The sequence below is a fragment of the Syngnathus floridae genome, chromosome 15 (assembly GCF_059516105.1).
Source record: "Syngnathus floridae isolate MCC-2025c chromosome 15, RoL_Sflo_1.0, whole genome shotgun sequence".
Taxonomy (NCBI): Eukaryota; Metazoa; Chordata; class Actinopteri; order Syngnathiformes; family Syngnathidae; genus Syngnathus; species Syngnathus floridae.
This window is the reverse complement of record NC_142427.1, coordinates 9818398-9837921: the sequence shown is the minus strand read 5'-3', so window position 1 is coordinate 9837921 and position 19524 is coordinate 9818398. Positions and strand designations below refer to the sequence as shown.

General features: G+C 47.4%; 4 protein-coding genes and 1 long non-coding RNA gene across 9 annotated transcripts in view; 3 read left to right on the top strand and 2 right to left on the bottom strand.

The window, feature by feature from the left end:
- Positions 1–3655: 3655 nt before the first annotated feature.
- On the top strand, positions 3656–8024 carry LOC148386548 (transcriptional coactivator YAP1-like). Of its 2 annotated transcripts, XM_088398412.1 has the most exons (9): positions 3656–3874; positions 4150–4407; positions 4531–4745; positions 5175–5326; positions 5718–5819; positions 6017–6096; positions 6457–6575; positions 6635–6738; positions 6802–8024. In XM_088398412.1, exons 2-9 carry the CDS (start codon positions 4195–4197, stop codon positions 6969–6971), a joined length of 1155 nt encoding a protein of 384 aa, XP_088254538.1. In that variant the 5' UTR covers positions 3656–3874; positions 4150–4194; the 3' UTR covers positions 6972–8024. The 2 variants fall into 2 exon arrangements, with proteins under 2 accessions (XP_088254538.1, XP_088254539.1); XM_088398413.1 differs by lacking the exon at positions 5718–5819 and having other exon boundaries at positions 3657–3874.
- A 346-nt stretch (positions 8025–8370) lies between these two features.
- Positions 8371–13201, top strand: birc2 (baculoviral IAP repeat containing 2). Of its 3 annotated transcripts, none has more exons than XM_088398400.1 (12): positions 8371–8485; positions 9227–9597; positions 9747–10027; positions 10175–10474; positions 10560–10839; positions 10928–11027; positions 11096–11174; positions 11266–11314; positions 11426–11668; positions 11737–11835; positions 11913–12068; positions 12228–13201. In XM_088398400.1, exons 2-12 carry the CDS (start codon positions 9504–9506, stop codon positions 12461–12463), a joined length of 1917 nt encoding a protein of 638 aa, XP_088254526.1. In that variant the 5' UTR covers positions 8371–8485; positions 9227–9503; the 3' UTR covers positions 12464–13201. The 3 variants fall into 3 exon arrangements, with proteins under 3 accessions (XP_088254526.1, XP_088254527.1, XP_088254528.1); XM_088398401.1 differs by having other exon boundaries at positions 8471–8579; XM_088398402.1 differs by lacking the exon at positions 8371–8485 and adding an exon at positions 8561–8647.
- A 6-nt stretch (positions 13202–13207) lies between these two features.
- Positions 13208–14748, bottom strand: rpl23a (ribosomal protein L23a). Its single transcript, XM_088398427.1, has 5 exons — positions 14605–14748; positions 13968–14148; positions 13612–13788; positions 13467–13536; positions 13208–13269 (listed from the first exon to the last, which is right to left on the bottom strand). The coding sequence occupies exons 1-5, from the start codon at positions 14627–14629 to the stop codon at positions 13255–13257; spliced, it is 468 nt and encodes a 155-aa protein (XP_088254553.1). The 5' UTR covers positions 14630–14748; the 3' UTR covers positions 13208–13254.
- A 329-nt stretch (positions 14749–15077) lies between these two features.
- Positions 15078–19524, top strand: part of LOC148386542 (uncharacterized) — a 40659-nt gene continuing 36212 nt past the window's right edge. Inside the window, exons 1-3 of one of the 2 annotated variants that reach the window (XR_015863034.1) lie at positions 15078–15202; positions 15292–15386; positions 18997–19109. This is a non-coding gene — a long non-coding RNA (uncharacterized LOC148386542). Of the gene's footprint in view, positions 15387–18996; positions 19110–19524 lie in introns of both variants that reach the window. The other variant, XR_015863033.1, reaches the window with a different exon arrangement.
- On the bottom strand, positions 15664–19397 carry LOC148386545 (scaffold protein ILK-like). The gene is made up of 13 exons (XM_088398405.1): positions 19202–19397; positions 18959–19098; positions 17958–18123; positions 17787–17882; positions 17496–17592; positions 17334–17417; positions 17165–17250; positions 16978–17087; positions 16718–16845; positions 16514–16635; positions 16270–16369; positions 16069–16199; positions 15664–16000 (listed from the first exon to the last, which is right to left on the bottom strand). Exons 1-13 carry the CDS (start codon positions 19253–19255, stop codon positions 15851–15853), a joined length of 1464 nt encoding a protein of 487 aa, XP_088254531.1. The 5' UTR covers positions 19256–19397; the 3' UTR covers positions 15664–15850.

The window sequence follows — 19524 nt, the reverse complement described above, 5'->3', positions numbered from 1 at the left end:
CCTTGCCTTGCCTTGCCTTGCCTTGCCTTGCCTTGCCTTGCCTTGCCTTGCCTTGCCTTGCCTTGCCTTGCCTTGCCTTGCCTTGCCTTGCCTTGCCTTGCCTTGCCTTGCCTTGCCTTGCCTTGCCTTGCCTTGCCTTGCCTTGCCTTGCCTTGCCTTGCCTTGCCTTGCCTTGCCTTGCCTTGCCTTGCCTTGCCTTGCCTTGCCTTGCCTTGCCTTGCCTTGCCTTGCCTTGCCTTGCCTTGTACTTGTACTTGTACTTGTACTTGGCCTTGTACTTGTACTTGGCCTTGGCCTTGGCCTTGGCCTTGGCCTTGGCCTTGGCCTTGGCCTTGGCCTTGGCCTTGGCCTTGGCCTTGGCCTTGGCCTTGGCCTTGGCCTTGGCCTTGGCCTTGGCCTTGGCCTTGGCCTTGCCTTGGCCTTGCCTTGGCCTTGCCTTGGCCTTGCCTTGGCCTTGCCTTGGCCTTGCCTTGGCCTTGCCTTGGCCTTGCCTTGGCCTTGCCTTGGCCTTGCCTTGGCCTTGCCTTGGCCTTGCCTTGGCCTTGCCTTGGCCTTGCCTTGGCCTTGCCTTGGCCTTGCCTTGTACTTCCTTGCCTTGCCTTGCCTTGCCTTGCCTTGCCTTGCCTTGCCTTGCCTTGCCTTGCCTTGTACTTCCTTGCCTTGCTGTGCCTTGCCTTGCCTTGTACTTGCCTTGCCTTGCCTTGCCTTGCCTTGCCTTGCCTTGCCTTGCCTTGCCTCGCACTTGCCTCGCCTCGCCTCGCCTCGCCTCGCCTCGCCTCGCCTCGCCTCGCCTCGCCTCGCCTTGCCTTGCCTTGCCTTGTACTTGCCTTGCCTTGCCTTGCCTTGCCTTGCCTTGCCTTGCCTTGCCTTGCCTTGCCTTGCCTTGCCTTGCCTTGTACTTGCCTCGCCTCGCCTCGCCTCGCCTCGCCTCGCACTTGCCTCGCCTCGCCTCGTACTTGCTGTGCCTTGCCTTGCCTCGCCTCGCCTCGCCTCGCCTCGCCTCGCCTCGCCTCGCCTCGCCTCGCACTTGCCTTGCCTTGCCTTGCCTTCCCTTGCCTTGCCTTTGCCTCTGCCTTTGCCTTGGCCTTGGCCTTGGCCTTGGCCTTGGCCTTGGACTTGGACTTGGACTTGGACTTGGACTTGCTTTGCCTTGCTTTGCCATGCCTCGCCTTTCCTTGCGGTGCCTCGCCTTGCCGTACCGTGCCATGCCGTGCCATGCCGTGCCGTGCCAGCTTGTGCTTGTGCCTTCCTGTGCCTGTGCCGTGCCGAGCCTTGACGTGTTGTGTCCAACCTGTGCCTGTGCCATGCTCTGCCGTGCCTGTGCCTGTGCTTGTGCTTGTGCTTGTGGCTGTGCTTGTGGCTGTGCCTGTGCCTGTGCCTGTGCCTGTGCTTGTGCTTGTGCCTGTGCTTGTGCTTGTGTCTGGCTTGTGCTTGTGCCTGGCTTGTGCTTGTGCTTGTGCTTGTGCTTGTGCTTGCGCCTGGCTTTTTCATGGATGGAATGGAGCAGGGCGACCAAATGCGGCTTGGACCAGGGTTTATTGAGCAAACTGTAGATACTCGATTATGGACATAACGGAACAGACAGGTAACGAGAGGCAGGTGACTGTGATTAATACATAGATTGAGAGACACAGGAAGGGAGGGGCGAGCACACAGACACTGACAGTGCCCCCCTCCCCCCCACCCCCACAAGGGACGGCTCCTGACGTCCCAAAAACCAAAACCCCCACGTGGCGAACTGGGGGTGGGGGGTAAGCGCACCAATCCAAACAACCTCACTGGCCTATGGCAAAGTCCTAACCGCGCTCGGCGGCAACACTGGGGACATGAACCGCAATCAGCGGCTACTCGGGGGACACGAACCGCAATCGGCGGCTACTCGGGGGACACGAACCGCATTCAGCGGCAACTCTGGAACACGAACCGCAATCGCCGGCAACTCTGGAACACAAACCGCAATCGCCGGCAACTCTGGAACACGAACCGCAACTCTGGAACACGAACCGCAATCGGCGGAAACTCTGGAACACAAACCGCAATCGGCGGTAACTCTGGAACACGAACCGCAATCGGCGCCAACCCTGGAACACAAACCGCAATCGGTGTGTGTTCAAAGATTTTACCGCTAGCATTGGCTGAAACGACACTAGACAACAGTTTGTTACCTTTGAATGGATGCTAACTCATGTGAACATAGCTGATACCCAATCCCAGGCGGTGACGTCAACAAACAATGGAGATTACAGCGGTGTTAGTATTTTATAGTGATGAACTATAAAAAGAGATTCAATGGGTTTCAACAGAGCCCTCAGTCATAAAATTGGCATATTCATGAGGCCGTACGCGAGACAACACCATCGGCCATGAGCAGAAGCTGCTGGCCTCCCCTTGCTCGCCAGGGTGGCGACAGCTACGCTTCCACAAGTCCATTAAACGCTTGAATAAATAAGATAAATAAGATAAATCAGCCATTTTCCTGGCGCCCCAAACACCACGTACACCCCTTGTCCCCAAGAAAGGAGTCATTCAATGGCCGCATTAGAAGTGGGGGGTTTCTCCCACATCCCGTCCACACATTATTTTCTTAGGGCCGGAGGATTTACGGATGCTCCTTTAGAAATTAGAATAGAGTTTGAGGAAATGCGGCAGACTGGTGGTTTTCTTTCCACTGTCGTGCGGCTCAGCGATCAAATACATGGCTGAATTAAACAACGGTCTTACGGAGAATAAGCTCCGCAGACGATTTGTGCTTATGTGCCGGGAGCGAGACGTGATTTCCGATCATGGAAACCAGATGTGAAAGGGGAAACATGGCCGCTTGGATTTTACCCCACGACATCCACGCGTCACGTTTCCTCATTATGACAGAAAAGACGCCTCCTGCAGGGTCAGAGCAATTTCTTCCCTGAACTGGTAAAACGGGAAGCAGGGAGAACATTCCGGAGTCCAGATGGAGACGCTCACCTCCTCGGAAAAGAAAACAAGTGAATGAAAGATGGCGAATGCTGTGGAATGTGCACCAAGTGCAAGTCGACAGGGGCCACAGTTTAGGGGGCCCCACAAACACGGGGCGGGGGACAGGGGTGCACAACTACATGTGTCCTTTGTTATACGGTGGATGAGCCCCAGCTGTTAGCTTAGCATTAGCCCATGGACTAGAGCCAATGGCAAACATGGAGTCAAACTCTAGCTAATTATAAGATTACTGTAAAAATTCCTCCCATCTGTAGTAATTATAGGCAGTTGGAGCAAAATGTTTAACAATAATAAAATGGTGCGCGAGGTTTTTTCTTTTTCTCCCCCCATAACCTACAGTGTGCAGTACGCGTGCGTTCCACCAGGAGGACACAGTTTGTGTGGTTCACTCATACCGGGCAGATGTTTTCTTTTAGTGCAACTTATCTCAAAATAAAATATTGAATTAAAAACGTTCAGTTTTGACTTGAATGTTGTCAAGTCTTTAGGATGACATCAGGAGGGGTGTTTGTCGGGTTTCAAAGCTATTTCTTGCTTATGTTTTTGTTTTCGCCTAAAAATGCCACTATATTATATAATTTGTTGTGTGTATTAGGTGCAACTGTGCTGAAATTTGATATTTTTAGTGCGAACGGCTGCACAGGTTTGGTGCAGCGGAGACTTTAAAGGCTGCAACCCCGCCCATGCGCACTATCGCAGGAACGTGGATGTGCACGCGCGCGCACACACGCACAAAAGTTTGGATTTGTCGTCGTGATTTGTTCCACGCACTTTGTTCCACTTCAAACTGCGTGGATTGCTTTCTCGAGGAGTCGTGGGATTCTGTTGGAGTTTTATTCTCGCCACTGAGCGTGGATTTTGACGAAAGGAGTGGGGGAGACGGTCTGTCTGCGTGAAGGTATGTGGAAGGCATGTTGTGTGCTCTTTTCCCTATTTTTTTCACCCCCACGCACCCGCGCGCTTTCTCGCGTGTTGATTGCGTGTTTCTAAATAACTTTGAGAACTTCTGGTAAAGTTCAGCTGGGGTGTGGGGGGACAAGAGGAAAGTGGGGGAGTAGTGTAAACAATCCGAGCACCACGTCACGCATTGTCTTGCAAGTTTTGCACCCCCCACCCCCACACACACCACAACGGCGTCCACGCGTATTCTTAATGTCAGATATTGTTTTGCAGCTTTTTGTTATTGTCAATCGTGTGAACCACAAAAAAGGCCCCCACATGGACGCGCACCGCGTCGGCGGCAGCGCGCCCCCGGCCGGCCAGCAAGTGGTGCACGTCCGCGGCGACTCCCAGAGCGAGTTGGAGGCCCTGTTCAGCGCCGTCATGAACCCGGCCAAGGCCGCCCAGCAGCCTGCCTCGCTGCCCATGAGGATGCGGAAGCTCCCCGACTCCTTCTTCAAACCGCCCGACCCCCGGACGCACTCCAGACAGGTATGGAAGTGTTCCAAAACTTTCCTGGAACCCGGATGATGTCTAAACTCTAGACAATTTCACATTGGCTGTTCTGCTTCTTTCAAAACAACCATCTGATGTATTGCCCGTTTTTCCCGTCAGGCCAGCTCGGACGGTGGCGCGTGCGCGTCCCTCACGCCTCACCACGTGCGTGCCCATTCCTCGCCCGCCTCGCTACCCGTCAACATGCCCGACGCAGCGACCGTGGCCGCAGCCGTGGCGGCAGCGACCGCCACCCCCGTCATCCCCGATGACATGCCGCTCCCGCACGGCTGGGAGATGGCCAAGACGCCCACCGGACAACGATACTTTCTCAAGTAAGAGCAGCTTTACGGTCCCCGAAGCTCTAACCTAGTCTTCCTAGGCAACCTCATTGATAACCCGAAACCCCAACACAGGTTTGAAACTGTACTCAGAAACCCAAATCCTGTCTTGAAACCCAGTTTTAAACCCTAGGCCGGTTTTAGAACCATTACCAGGCCCCTTAATGCGGTCTTGAAACCCCAAATTTGAAGCACTAAAGATTTTTGAAACACTGTCCCAAAAAAGGACCATCATCTGCAACAAAGTAAAACAACTTAAAGGTGCAAATAACAAAATGGAAAGTTGTTGTTGTGACTTGCTAGTTTCTTACACGTGTGCGCATGCACCTACACTTTTGTTGTCGTACTGGTCAATCCAGTCCCGCTCCTTCAAGTCATTGTTCTAACTTGCTGTGTACGTGCGTATTTGTGTTGTTTCTCCAGCCACCTGGACAAGACCACCACCTGGCATGACCCCCGCCTGACACAACTCCAGTCTGCCGCCCCGCCACACCCCGGCCCATCCCCGGTCCACGCCCACTCCCTTAGCAACCCGGCCACGGCCACCACGCCGCCCAGCTGCAATCCAGATGCAGGTATTATTTATAAATAATTGCATTAAGTGCTTAATTCAGTGCCAGCCATTTGCAGGTCTTCCTTCACCCCACCTGGCACTTGAAGAAAAACAACAACAAAACAACATCAATCAGTAGAGCCTACCCAAGAAAATAAATGTGTATGGAATGCTAGCGAGCTAGCTCCAGCCATATCGAATCGCAGTCCCACTATTAGCCAAACTGTCTCTTTTTGTGAAGTGAGTTCACTGTCACCATCTCCGCTCGTATGTCAAGGTTAGCCTGACTCCTATCTTGTCGTTTAGCTGGGTCTTTTTTAATTTTACCCACAATCCTTTGCTCAGAGGACATAAAAAAAGGGGCTCCGATTGTGCGTCTTCTCCTGCTCATGTGTGCTCTCGCTGCTGTTCAGGTGGGCTGCCTGAAGGCTGGGAGCGGGCCGCCACTGCCGAAGGGGACGTGTACTACATCGATCACGTAAATAAGAGCACCACGTGGCTCCACCCGCGTCTAGGTAGCGCCGCCACAGTCCAGTATTATTTGGGGGAGGGTGTGGGCTTCTGCACAGGTGCTTGTTTGTCCACTAACATCACCGCAACCGGGAAGATCGCAAAAAAAACAAATCAAAGAAAACTGTCGACTTGGACCTCGAGGACATAAATGAAAATTTTTTTAGTTATTCTGTTGCATGTTTTTTTTTGTGTGTTACAGGCCTACTAAGCTTGGTCATGCAGCAGCGGAAAGAAAAAGAAAGACTGCGATGCAAGCAACAAATGCAGCTCAAGACGCAGGTGATTATAACTGACAGGCAAGACTCGGAAAACTATTTATCCATGAGGGGGGATTCAGCACGGCGAAGTTATTGGCACATGTTTACAACATAAATGGGTTCATGAAAAAGTGCAAAAGTGTGTGCATTCGTGGAATCTTTCCATTCATTTACAGGATGTATTAATGCACTGATATGCTCATTACATGTCATTTATCACTTGTGGTGTACGAGCTCCCTCTAGTGGTATGTAAAAGAAACAGTCCCCAAGTACCGTTCAGTTGATGAATTGAATCACAGGCTGTTTCAAAACCTAAGACACACCAATAACACCAAATATGAGGCTAGATTGTGTCAAATGTGACATGCATGTGTTGTGTAGGACATATCTGGAGGAGGAAGCAACCAGATGTCGGCTGCCGTTGATCTTGACAGGAACACACTTGCCCCACCTGTGGATGTCAGGATTCGAGCGCCCACCTATGAACCCACGCTGAACGGGTGAGTGTCAACATCATCGTTATCATGTGATGTTTTGTTTATTATTTGTTCTTTCGCAGCGGCGCTCACTCTCGCAATGAGAGCACCGACAGCGGCCTGAGCGTCAGCAGCCTGCCACGCTCATCCGACCTGGCGCTCGCTTCTGTGGACCACATGGACACCGGTAATGCTCAGCGCTCAATAGAATCAAAACGGCTCAAATGCTAACATGCAAACCGTGTCGTAGGTGAGTGCGTCGAGTCGCCGACTTTACAGGACTCGATGCCCGTGATGAACGAGAACGAAGAGCTGATGCCCTGCATCCCAGAGGGTCTGAGTTCAGACCTCCTGATGGACATGGAGACGGTCCTGTCCGGCTCACACATGGACAGGGACAGCCTGCTCACCTGGCTATAGAGACACCATTTTGTGTCCTCTTCGAGAAGACTTTGTGTGGATTGTTGACACTAACACGACAGAGGACTTCATTTGCCAACACGTGACCAACGCCCAATGCGACCCTCCTTGGCACCCTTGAAGTAATCTCACCTCAGGTGGTAAGATGCCGGAATTCTTCCTTTTTTGGGGGCTTTTGGAAGAATCCACATGGTCAACGGCCATATGTATTGTGCTGAAGCCTATTTGAAAGTCAGTTTTTCAGAATGGAAATCGACAAAATGACCTGAAGTAATCCACAAGATCAGAAATAATACACAGTACTTGAGTCATGTTCTTCATGCAATGGCTCTTCATACCATAATAGTCACCACATTGCAGTCGAAATAAAACAGCCAGAAATAATCCACAAAAGATTCATAATTGCCACCTTGCACAAAATAGCAGAATGCAGAAACACTAATACACAGTAAAAAAAAAAAATCTTGAAATGAAGGGAAAGTGTTAAAGCATTTATCTAGTGAAGTAATAGTAAGCATTTAACATAAAATATGTTGACTATTGTGGTTTCTCATACTGAGAGCCGTTCCTGATGTTTCCTTCACCCAATGAGCCACACCAGAGGGTTGAAAGATTAGGAACGGCTAAGGAAGCAAATGCACTGTTCTTAATATTATGGTTTAGCCTTCTTGTGTGGGATTTTAGGAGACGGCCATTTTAAAGTTGTTACTATTAAAGGTACTACAGTACAACCTTTTATCTTGCCAATGAACAGCAAATGAAGACTTTTTTTAAGGTCGCTTAATGAAGCATCAAAATGGTAAATGTTGCGGTGTGTGTGATTTAAAAAAAAAATATATATGTATATTTACATGTATCGCTCATACCCTTTCTGTGCAACACAAGTTTATTTATCTTAGGATGATGCATGACACTCCCTGTTCTATGAATTTATGTGTAACATAAGCTTTATCTATTTACAGAGTTTTGTACCTTTTTATGCATGCGCTTTATGTATACATTTATTCTCACTAATTGTTTGAAATACATAATAAACATTTAATAAATAAATAACCATGGAGATATTTCTTCAAAATAGTTTCATAATTAAAATAATAAAAAAAAAAAACACGAAGTAGATTGTGCACGAGTATGTGGGTGTTTTTTTTAACCTTTACCTCAGCTGACTAGTTTAGAACTGAAAGGGGATTTTGTATTTTTCATGTACACCCGACTTGAAATGAATAATAACGCTGAATAATAAGTTTCGATGACTCGTAGCATTCACGTGTTTTTGAGTTACTTTTCGTTTTTGTTTTGTTAAATTAGCCGTTTACTCTTATTCTACAAAATAAAACGACTGTACAATCTGGGGATGAATTTAATTGGCACTTGTTTATTGGGATAGTGTATTTGAAAATCATGATCGTTGATTTCACGTTCGCTCGAACCCGGAAGTGGCCTAGCTAGCTTGTCAGTTAGCAGCTCGATGCTATCGGGACTTTCCGCAGCCTGACTCATTGACGTAACCCGCGGTGAGTGTCCCAACAGCCGTGGGATTTTTTTATAGTTTGACGTATTTTTTTTCCACCCCTATAACATATGACCACATTCGTTGTACTTTTATCGGTAAGACCACCCCTGAGCTCGCAGTAGCTAGTTGCGTTAGCAGGGTATTTTCTCGTTTTACAGCGAACGTGAGTGTTGTACTTTACTTTTACGTGTTATTAAATTGTACAATCAGTCTATTTCTCCCATGAAATACTGAAAATGATTATTCAGCAAATATTCTTGAACGGTTGGATGTTAATGGTAGCGTTTCTACACATCAAAGAGGAACCGATTTGAGCATTTTTGCTAGGAAAATCTCACAATTCCCCTTTAATTTTACATTTTTTCACTCAAACGTATGTCTCGACAGGGTATATGGTCTTTAAAGGATGTTAGTGGCACATTGATCAAACAATATCAGGCAGCTAGTTTGATATTAACTTTAGTGTATGATAGACTCCCACAATTCAATTTGAAGTTCCTGTTTCATTTTGAACGAAACATGAACAACTCCACTCTCTCGTGATGTATTTTCACTCAAAGGCAGCAATTTATTTTTCACTGAACTTAGATTTTCTGTTTTATTGCAATATGAGCTCTAACTTCTTTGTAGAGGCGTGGCATCTCCATTAACAGTCACTTCTCTTTCGTCATGACAGAACATATTTGAAATTCAAAGTGATTCTTGATCACATGATTTGACAGTTGATCTTGTATTTCTCCAGGTGCTGAAGGAGGGGGGAGAGGTTTGAGATATAATTTTTTATATATATATATCTATATATATATATAGATATATATATATAGATAGATAGATATATATCTATATATATAGATGTATAGCTATATCTATTAATTGAGGATGGAAAGACGCACTGCACTGGCTTTTGGCTCATCAGTTACATTTTTGCTGTCTGCTCTTTCTGAGTGAGCCATTTCAAACTTCTTCCCCTCACGAGGGGCACCTCCAACTGCCTACTTGTCTCGTTCATCCCAAAAACGATGGACACTCTGGTTCAACTGAAGAACAATAAGTTTTTGATGGAACGCTGTCGCAGCGGACCTCCACCTGACCTGCAGTATGACAACTCCTCAGGTAGCTCACCTCAAAAAGCCTTTTGCTAAATCCTTGAGATTGAACAAATGCTCTTCAGATGTTTCCTTATGGGTTTTTTTTCTGAAAGAAAATGGTGTATTCCCCTGAATGAAATGAATTGTTGACTAAAAAATGATCCCGTCCCGCAGAACTCTTCCGCATCTCCACCTTCGCCCGCTACCAAGCGTCGGCCGTCAGTGAGCGCAGCCTTGCGCGGGCCGGCTGGTTCTACACGGGCGTGGGGGACCGCGTGCAGTGCTTCCGCTGCAACGTGACGGCCGAGGGCTGGCTGGTTGGCGATTGTCCCGCCGAGAAGCACCGGCAGCTGTCGCCGTCCTGCCCCTTTGTGCAGAGTCTGCCGTCCGCCGCCAACCTTCTCTCCTCCTCGCACTCGGCCTTCTCGCCTCTCCGTGTCGCCACCATCGTACCGGTAAGGCACCCGCTCACCTAAGTTTTGTTATATTTCATTCTAACATATTTTATTTGCCAGATATTTTTGAATATTTGTTTTGATTTCAACATTATCTTAAATATAGTTTTTCTAGTATATTTATTATTTGGTTTCTTTTTCTTTTAGCTTCCTGGTCCAGCCGCACCGAACCCAGCGGCAGGTCCAGGCGAGGAGCCGGCGGGCTACCTGAACATGGGCTTCTCGGGGCCGCCGCCGCCTTCTAGCCCGCTGAGCTCCCGCGGCGTGGAGGACATGTCGCACCAGCGGCCCGCCTGCCACAACCCGGCCATGCGGCGTGAGCAGGACCGCCTGGACTCGTTCCACACATGGACGGTGTCCACCATCACGCCGGCTGAGCTGGCCAAGGCCGGCTTCTACTTCCTCGGGCTAGGCGACCACGTGGCTTGTTTCAGCTGTGGCGGGCAGGTGCGCTCACACAGAGACCAAACCATGTGATTTCTTTTTTTCTTCAATGAGTTGCAAGTTGTTGCTAACCGCGCGTCATCTACAGCTGAGCAACTGGGAGCCGGGCGATCGCGCCTCGTCGGAGCACCAGCGCCACTACCCCAACTGCCGCTTTGTGCGAGGCGACCGCACCGACAACGTGTCACTGGCAGGGCCGGCGCCGCCCTTGTCGTCGTCGTCCTCGCAGTTGTCGTCCGCCGCCCTCAACAACGTGTCCAACCCGTCCATGCGGCAGAGTGACGAGCGGCTGCTCACCTTTGTCAACTGGCCCACGCGCATCCCCGTCAGGCCCGAACAGCTTGCCAAGGCCGGATTCTACTATGTCGGTGAGTCAACAGCGATTAGTTTACTATTTTTTTTTCTCAAGAACATTTTCGAAATACTTTCCTCTGAAAAAAAAAATTCTGTGCTAAGGTCGCAACGATGACGTGAAGTGCTTCTGCTGTGATGGAGGTTTGCGCTGCTGGGAGTCAGGAGACGATCCCTGGGTGGAACACGCAAAATGGTTTCCACGGTAATGGAAATAACTCACGATAATTGTAAATGTTGAGCCTGCAAATAAATGTTGTGGTTGCTGTTCAGGTGTGAATATTTGCTGCAGGAGAAAGGTCAAGAGTTTGTGCATCAGATTCAGGCGCGCTTCCCTCGACTTTTTGAGCAGGTTTTATTGCCAAAGCACCATTATCTCTTTTTTTTTTTTTCAAATTTAAATCTACAACTCGCTCATGGTCCGTGTTTGTTTTCCCCAAAAGCTTCTGACAAACGGAGACAGCAACTCCAGAGAGTTTGTGGATCCACCAGGTGAGTTTGAACTGTCCTTCAACAGAGTGAAGAATCTTTTGTCATTTTTAAGTTTATTTTTGGAGACTTAAGCCAGCTTTTATCAATAATTGCTTTTATTTTCTGTGTCAGTTGTGCATCTGGGCCCGGGCGACGAGCGTTGCGAGGACGCGGTGATGATGAACACGCCGGTCATCAAGTCGGCCCTGGAAATGGGCTTCGAGCGTGGCCTGGTCAAGCAGACGGTGCAGAGCAAGATCCTCAGCAGCGGCGAGAACTACCGCACCGTCCAAGAACTGGTCTCGGACCTGCTCAGCGCCGTGGATCAGAAGAGGGAGGAGGAGCGAGAGATGATGGCCGAGGCTATGGCGTCGGGTATGTCTCCCGGAACTCCGTTCCGAGTCCTCTCAGTTGAACGTACGTCATTGTATGTTTTCCTCCAGACGGTTTCACGTTTGTCAAGCGACACCAGGCGGCTCTGGTGCAGCGGCTCAAGAGCGTGGAGCCTGTCTTGGAACATCTCCGAGAGCAAGATGTGCTAAGTACGTAAATGTGACGCTAAGACCAATGACCATCTGGGAAATTACACCGATGATTATAATGTTCTTCGTACGCGCAGGCGCCGAGGAATACAGCGGGCTTCAGGCGCAGACGTCGCCGCAGCAGCAGACGGCTCGCCTCATCGAGCTGGTCCTCACAAAAGGCAACGCGGCCGCAGAGGTTTTTCGCAACTGGATCCAAAAGAACGACGTGCATCTGCTAAGAGAGCTCATGGGTACAAAAACACCATCCGTGGATAGAATACGTTAACACACCCAAATGTCTGTACAACTTATTTTTCCTTTTAACAACACAAAAACAGGGGTGTGTAAAATTACTCTATCCACTGTGCATGTTCTCTGCTACACAATAGTGATTTTTATTTATTTTTTAGCTCAGTCCAACGAAGCAGCATCTCCTAGCCAAGACCTGTCAGGTCTTCCCATGGAGGAGCAACTGCGGCGTCTCCAGGAGGAGCGAACGTGCAAAGTGTGCATGGACAAAGAGGTCAACATCGTCTTCATCCCGTGCGGACACCTGGTGGTGTGCAAGGACTGCGCCCCGTCCCTACGCAAGTGTCCCATCTGTCGAGGCTTGGTCAAAGGCACGGTGCGCACCTTTCTCTCATAAAATCACTGTGGTCTTGTGTAATGCCATTGATGAATGTAACACACATCTTGCTAGTTGCTACAAAAGCTCCTCACACACCACATCTATAAATATGTTAATCACTACTCATGCCTTGTGTTGAAAGAGACTGTCTTTAAGAATCACTCGGTTTGAGTTTCGACCAGGCATGTCCAAAGTGCAGCCCGACAACTTTGCATTACTTATATCGGTTTAAAATGTTAATGAGGAAAACATTATTTTAAATTCATATAAATTTAAGGTATTTCATAGTTTGTTCAATGTTCTGACTCTTCAAATATGAATGAAAGGCAGAATTTGCATTTTTAGGGTTGTTCACATCTGCCTGAGTGGCTTGCATTTGGTTATTTTGTCAGACATTTGTGACAATGAAAATTGTTTTATAACATTGTGTATTTACACAATTTTTTTGTAGTTAAAAAATGTCTGAAAAAACTATTGGCCCCCGGGCCCCTTCACTAATCTGGCCCTTGCAAAAAGTTTCGACACCCCTGGCTTAAGACAGTCACTTTCAAACACTTTCAGTAAGCCTCGACACCAGCGCACCTAACTGCTTTCAAGCAACTCTGCCATTCCAGTAAAACTTAATCCAACATCACCCAGGTGAAAAGTTAAATAGAAAGGTTGTCTTAGAGTGAGAATAGATGGAAACTGATTTGTATCGACAAAATAAACATGTAATGATTTTGAATGTGTTATGAATACAAAGAGCAGACCATATTCATGTTTGGTTTATACAAATATTTATTAGCCCACAAGTCTCTTCCACCATTTTAGATGATTCCAATCTGTAAAATATAAAGAAAAAAAGAGGTCGCATTAGATGAGGAAACAAAATGGTTACTCGTTGCAATGGCAAAGATTTGTCCTGGCATCAGTGGTTCCTTTGAAATGCAATCACTAATATTCAGAATTGGTTTAGCATCATATGCACAGGACTGATTCTCATAATTGAACCTTTTTCAAAGAAATGACTCAAACTCGCCTTGTTTGCAACGTCCAACGCGTCATAGTCTGGCGCCAGGCGGACGTACGCCTTCTTCTCGCCGTCCGGCCTGCAAGGAAACCATTATGATTTGAAATCCCGTCTACCGGCACCCTTTCACAAATCGCAGTGTGAACGTACGCACCTGATGAGCGTGTTGACTTTGGAGACGTCGATGTCGTAGAGTTTTCTGACGGCGTGTTTGATCTGGTGCTTGTTGGCCTTGACGGCTACAATGAACACCAGCGTGTTGTTGTCCTCAATCTTCTTCATGGCTGACTCGGTGGTCAGTGGGTACTTGATGATGGCATAATGATCCAACCTGGACAACATTGGACATTTCTTAGTGCTGCAAATCTCTCGAGCAACATGTTGAGCATGAATTTGGTCATCTTATCATTGGTGCATCAGTCGTTATAAAAGCTGGACACATGGCATGTTCATACTTTGATCGCTATTCAGCATCACTTGCACCTTTGTCACCATAAGAGAGGTTCTTACTTGTTTCTGCGGGGGGCGCTCTTGCGGGGGTACTTGGGCTGCCGGCGCAGACGGAGGGTCTTGGGGCGATGGAAGGTGGGAGAAGTCCTGATTTTCTTCTTCTTATGGCTGTGGACGCCTTTGAGAACGGCTTTCTTGGCCTTCAGAGCCTTCGATTTGACCTCCGTCTTAACGGGAACCGCTAGAATGTTAAAGGAACGCCATGCGATATTAAATAACGTGTTGAAAATCATATGACCATTTTATTTACTGGTGCTCGTCAGCAAACGATTTTGTTCAGCTAGCATGCGTACTCTTGTGAAGCTAATATGATAATCTTCATGATAAACAACCATTACTACGCCTAAAATCGACAACTAGAATAAACGCGATCCAAATACTGACCATAAGATAATCGGGGAAATCTTTCGACATAATGACTAAATAGTCAGATCGGTGCTATTAGCTTAGCCTTGGAGTAGCCGAGCATGTTCCGGCAGACGCAGACCGGTAAACTCGCACGCGTTAACAACGTTGCCGGCATATGTGGGAAGTAATCATGAAGACTTTTGTTTTCTTGTTGTCTTTGGTATGTCAATGTGCCCTAAAAGCCAAATGTTTGCTGAAATTTGACACATGGAAGTGTTCAGACACGAACCTGCCTTCTTCACCTTCGGTGCCATGTTGGGGAAAGGAAGTTAAAGAGGGGTTTCCAGCGCTATAATGCAAGGGCGAGATAAAGTATCGCGATATTTGAGCTGTGGCGAGATTCACACGTCATCGCAATCGCGTACAGGCGGTGGCTTTGACTTGCTGTGGAACTTTATATACTCGCACGTTAATTTTAATTTTTTCCGAACACTTCTAGTTTTAACGTTGTTTTACGTTGTTCTCTTAGCCGTCCATCGCGTTCGATAATGATGATGGGTAACACCACCACTAACAAGACAATAAGATATGAACGACGTAATTTATTTATTTATTTATTTATTTATTTATTTATTTATTTATTTATTTATTTATCAAAGCACAAATCATTAAATCATCATTAAATACATTTAAATTCGCAAAAATAAATAATAAACGATATGCGCCTCCCGCCAAATAGTTTTAAAATGTCCGGTTAACCCGGAAGTAGTCTCTTCTCCTAGTCAATCACACCTGCGTGAACTTGGCCCCCCCAACCTCGCAAACGTCGTACCAGAAGGGAACCAGACCGTTATTTGTTTATACCAAATATTCAAACTATAGTGAAGGTCGGCAACATTTTGAAATACATCTCAAAACGTATACAATGTATCAGTGAAAGTTAACAAACTTAATAATTTAGCGGCAAACTTTGTAGGTACTATTTCAGACAGAACAACGAACATGGAGGACAGACCGGGGCAAGTTGGGGCATTTCTCCACTGGCTGAACGACAACGGAACGTTGGTTAAGGTAACGACTTTATAATTTTAATTAGATTCTCTATAACTTGTTTGAGTTTATGAATGAAGTCATATTTAATTCAGGCTAAATTTAAAAGTTTCCAAAGTTGTTGTGTTTGGGTGAACTCGTCTTACAGGTGTCAAATGCTTTGCCGTGTCAGCTGTATGCGAGGCGTTATTAATTAACTAATGGCGCTTTTTTTGAATGTTATGAATGATTCTATGACAAATATCCGTTTTTAACGTAAAATGTATGAAAAGAAGACAGAATGCAAAGTAAACATTTTGTCATAAATATAAAACTTTTATTGCAATGGTTTTCTTACGGCATTGGCTTTACATACATTTCTTTTGTTCGCTATGTAGGCCATTAAATTCTCCAACCATGAATTAAAAAAGCAAAAGCTAAGACTGTAACATATATTTTTACTGTCAAATGTGTGTTTAAGTGACTGTACAGCAGCTGAGCACGGGTTATTTGTCTTGCATTTTTTCCAAGATGGGCACAATCATGTCAAACTTGGGCCTCTTGGCGGGGTCCTCGTTCATGCACAGCTTCATCAGCTTGCAAATGTGAGGCGAGATCCCTGGTGGGATGGTCGGGCGCAGGCCCTCCAAGGCCACCTGAAAATAGGTTGCGCGGTTACCGCAAGTATGGCAAACGAGGTGATTTTTGGATTAACCCTGCTTGCCTTCATGCCAATCTCCATGGGCGAGAGGTGGGCAAATGGTACCTCCCTGGTAACCAGCTCCCACAGGAGTACGGAGAAACTCCACATGTCGGCCGATCTCCTGTTGATGTCTTCCGAGCGCTTCTGGAGAGCTGAAATGTCACAAGATGTGTCTTAGCTAATGGAAGGTTTTATTGTATTCGTAGAGAAGGGAAGCGATACCTTCTGGGGCCATCCAGGCCGGAGAGTACATGCGCCCGGCACACTGGAAGGAGAATTTAGCATCCGCCATGCTTATCCTAGCAGTCATGTCTTCATCAATCTGCCAGTTGATGAACACATTTAATTTAGCCGACCAGAATCCTATCTAGATATTCTTTTTTTGTACAGATAAATGCATCCTAAATGTCCGTGGGTGCCTTGAAATCCAAGTCATAGGAAAGTGAAGTATAATCAGCAGCCTCACCATGACGTGTTTGCTGTTGAGGTACAGCCTTGCCACCAATGGCTCTAGCGTGTGGAGAAAGGTCATGGCGCTGGCGATGTCCAACGCAAACTTGACCGCTTGGCTTTGGTCTACCACCAGAGCTGAAGACCACACGGGACAGATGCACAAAATACTCATTGCTGCGTTGTTTTGTTTGTAACATCCGAGAGGAGGAAGACTCACTGGTGCCCTGGTGGAGAAGGTTGTAGAGAGATCCGTACGGCATGCGAGGGCTGATGATGATGGGGTGAGGGGCCGGGGGGGACTGACACGCTCCCAGAACTGGCAGGATATTGGGATGGGAGAAGATCCTGCATGACAAAACAAAACATTTTGTCCCTTCTGGCCACCGTACAGTGACTTGTTGTCGGGCCATGTGGTTTGTTTTGATTTTTAATTTCAATTTCGTACCTTCTTTGAGTTAGTCGAGTGCAATATTTTACCGTAATTTGGGATGCTCCTCGCTGAAGTCTCGGCTCTTCCTTGTGCTCCAATCCCTCACCTGCAGCACCTTCACCACCACCTCGTCACCCTGCCAGCGACCCTGCCAACTCTGACGTACACATAAACCTTACAATGCAGTATAAATACAAACAACGCACACACAAATAGGCGGAGCGAGACGCAAACCTCTCCTGAGTGGTTTTCATTGATTTTAGTCAGCAGTGAAAGTTGTTTGTAATCAATGCCCGCCTGCTTGTTGAGGGTGCCGTTACCTGAAGGCAAAAACAATATGAAATTAAGATATTAATCTACTTGTCAAGAAAAAAGCGTTCATATCAATTGTGCGCTGACTGACGAGGCTTGGTCCTCATGGTGCCCTTCCAGAAGGTTTCCTTGTAAGGAACCTTGGTCAAACTCTGTCCCAGTTTTTCTGCCTTTTCTGAATCAATCAAACAGAGCGACATATTGTCAGTGCTGCTTTAAAATCTGAATAATTTATAAATGATTCCGATCTGACCTTGAAGCAGTTGCCTAAGATGAGGCTTGGCCTTATCCAGTGGCGTCTGCCCGTACCGGTTGCACATACACACCTGAGCGCCGCTCACCACCAGATCCTAAACACGTGATGTAATATAATAAAAAAAAAGTAATATATAGCTACCATGCAATAAAACTGGAAAGTTAATTCAAAACTCTTATACAAATTTTAGATACGCTATAAGGATAGTCATATAAATAGATTATTGAGATTATTGTTGTTGCCATTTTTCTACAGTAGGGGGCGTACTCAGTGTGTAATATCGTGTACCTGTGCTACTGCCTCTTGTCCCCAGAAGCATGCGTAGTGCAGCGGCGTGTTCCCGTGCTCGTTGACCGTGTTGGGGTCCGCCTTGCACTGAATTAACTGCGCGCCACATGAAGACGATGATGTCACTTCACACTATGACATCATCGAATTGTACACGTGACGGTGGCCCACCTTGGCCACAATGTCTGCGTGGCCGTGGCTGGATGCCAGATGCAAAGGGGTGTCATCGCCACGGTTCATGACGTTGATCCGGGCGCCCCTCATGATGAGCATGTCCACTAGGCCACTGCGCCCCTCCCGGCACGCCCAGTGCAGCGGGCTGAAGCCGTGGTCGTCCCTGGCGAGAGCAAAGTTGTTGTTACGTGTCGGACATGTGTGGTCAAGATCCTTTTGAAGTCGGTGTGTGTTGCTCTTGCGTGAAAGGTAACGACATAAAATGTGTGAAAGGGGCACAACTACTTGAGGTCAGATGATGTTCTTCACCCCTAATCTTTATTTAGACTCCAGTGCATGCTCTCTCGCGCTGCGGGTGGTCTGAGGCTCACCGTGCGGTGCCTGGCGCACTGATAAACATGCCTGTCAGTCTTTTTAAGCATGCTTGACAACTGCCAGGCAGGCGGCCTGTTGAAATCATCATCTCACACACGCACACATCCTGGATCGGTGTACTGTTTTGACTCTGGATTATTTCTAGTTGTTGTGTGTTGATTGGTCAGTTGACGGTGTTTATTTCCGTTGTCTTGAAGAACTAATGAGAGGAGTTAGAGTTTGCATGCGCATGCAGTTTGGGAATCACTGCCGTCAAGTGATGTCACACTCTGAGGATTCCTGAGCTATAAAAAGAATCCAGGAGCGGCTGAGGGGCCGAAATATTCCCCAGCGGCTCATCATGAGTGCATTCCAGATGCAGTGATGGAAAACATGAAGAGTGACCAGTCCTTCCGTACTGGCTTGGCCCCGCCCACACAGGAAACGAGGGCTGTCAAAATACATATATGGTCTGGACTGAAAATGAGCTTCCTTTTCAGGGAATGCTGCTAGGATAATGACCTCTCGATTGTGTGGCGATGACATCATTAAAACGACCAAACTGCATGCTCAATATGGAAACTATTTAATGGCACGAACACACTTGAGTTTTTTTTTCTTCCAGTTTAATTTTGTCAACTCACCCTAAATTGAGGTCATTTTCTGTGTTGTCCAACCACAGGCGAACCGCCACCGAGTTGCCCTCTCGACATAGTGTGAAGATATCATCCATGTTTACACTGGGCTGTTCCTTGAAATCCCGTTTGGAGTCTGGGACGTGCGGCTTTAAATGCGGTGAGTAAAAAAATCAACTCAACAAGCACAGCCAAAGTTGTGGGGGAGACAAACAAAGGAACGGAACAAGGCAATGAATTAAAGGAGCTTACCGTCAGTGCTCCTTTTCCGTTTTCCCAGACAGTCTTTAAAAAGTTCTTCCCCATAAGCGAGGAAGCGCGGCGGGTGCGAGAGTTCGCCCCGCCCCGGGGGTCGTTATCCAGACTGCTGCGGTTGAATGGGCCGGTCCGTAATCGTGGAGCTCGGACGCCCTCTGGCGGACAACTTTAGCAGTGCAGCTTTCTCCCCGCCATGACGTCACGATTATCTCGTCAAACATACCCGCGCCAGCATCATGGGAGTCTCCTTATATGGAATTGTTATGAGAGACTTTTTGCTATGAATGTTCATAATTTGGTGGTGGATTTATTGTTTA

Excerpts from the sequence above, each read along its gene's own strand:
- LOC148386548 (XM_088398412.1), top strand. The coding sequence starts at position 4,195 with ATGGACGCGCACCGCGTCGGCGGCAGCGCGCCCCCGGCCGGCCAGCAA. Across the intron at positions 5,327-5,717 it reads CAGCTGCAATCCAGATGCAG|GTGGGCTGCCTGAAGGCTGG; the intron begins GTATTATTTATA and ends GCTGCTGTTCAG. Across the intron at positions 6,097-6,456 it reads AAATGCAGCTCAAGACGCAG|GACATATCTGGAGGAGGAAG; the intron begins GTGATTATAACT and ends TGTGTTGTGTAG.
- birc2 (XM_088398400.1), top strand. The coding sequence starts at position 9,504 with ATGGACACTCTGGTTCAACTGAAGAACAATAAGTTTTTGATGGAACGC. Across the intron at positions 11,175-11,265 it reads TCCCTCGACTTTTTGAGCAG|CTTCTGACAAACGGAGACAG; the intron begins GTTTTATTGCCA and ends TTTCCCCAAAAG. Across the intron at positions 11,836-11,912 it reads CCGAGAGCAAGATGTGCTAA|GCGCCGAGGAATACAGCGGG; the intron begins GTACGTAAATGT and ends TCGTACGCGCAG.
- rpl23a (XM_088398427.1), bottom strand. The coding sequence starts at position 14,629 with ATGGCACCGAAGGTGAAGAAGGCAG. Across the intron at positions 14,149-14,604 it reads ACCGAAGGTGAAGAAGGCAG|CGGTTCCCGTTAAGACGGAG; the intron begins GTTCGTGTCTGA and ends TTAACATTCTAG. Across the intron at positions 13,789-13,967 it reads AGCGCCCCCCGCAGAAACAA|GTTGGATCATTATGCCATCA; the intron begins GTAAGAACCTCT and ends AATGTTGTCCAG.
- LOC148386545 (XM_088398405.1), bottom strand. The coding sequence starts at position 19,255 with ATGGGGAAGAACTTTTTAAAGACTGTCTGGGAAAACGGAAAAGGAGCA. Across the intron at positions 17,883-17,957 it reads ACGCAGACATTGTGGCCAAG|TTAATTCAGTGCAAGGCGGA; the intron begins GTGGGCCACCGT and ends TGTGGCGCGCAG. Across the intron at positions 16,370-16,513 it reads TCAACAGCAAACACGTCATG|ATTGATGAAGACATGACTGC; the intron begins GTGAGGCTGCTG and ends ATCAACTGGCAG.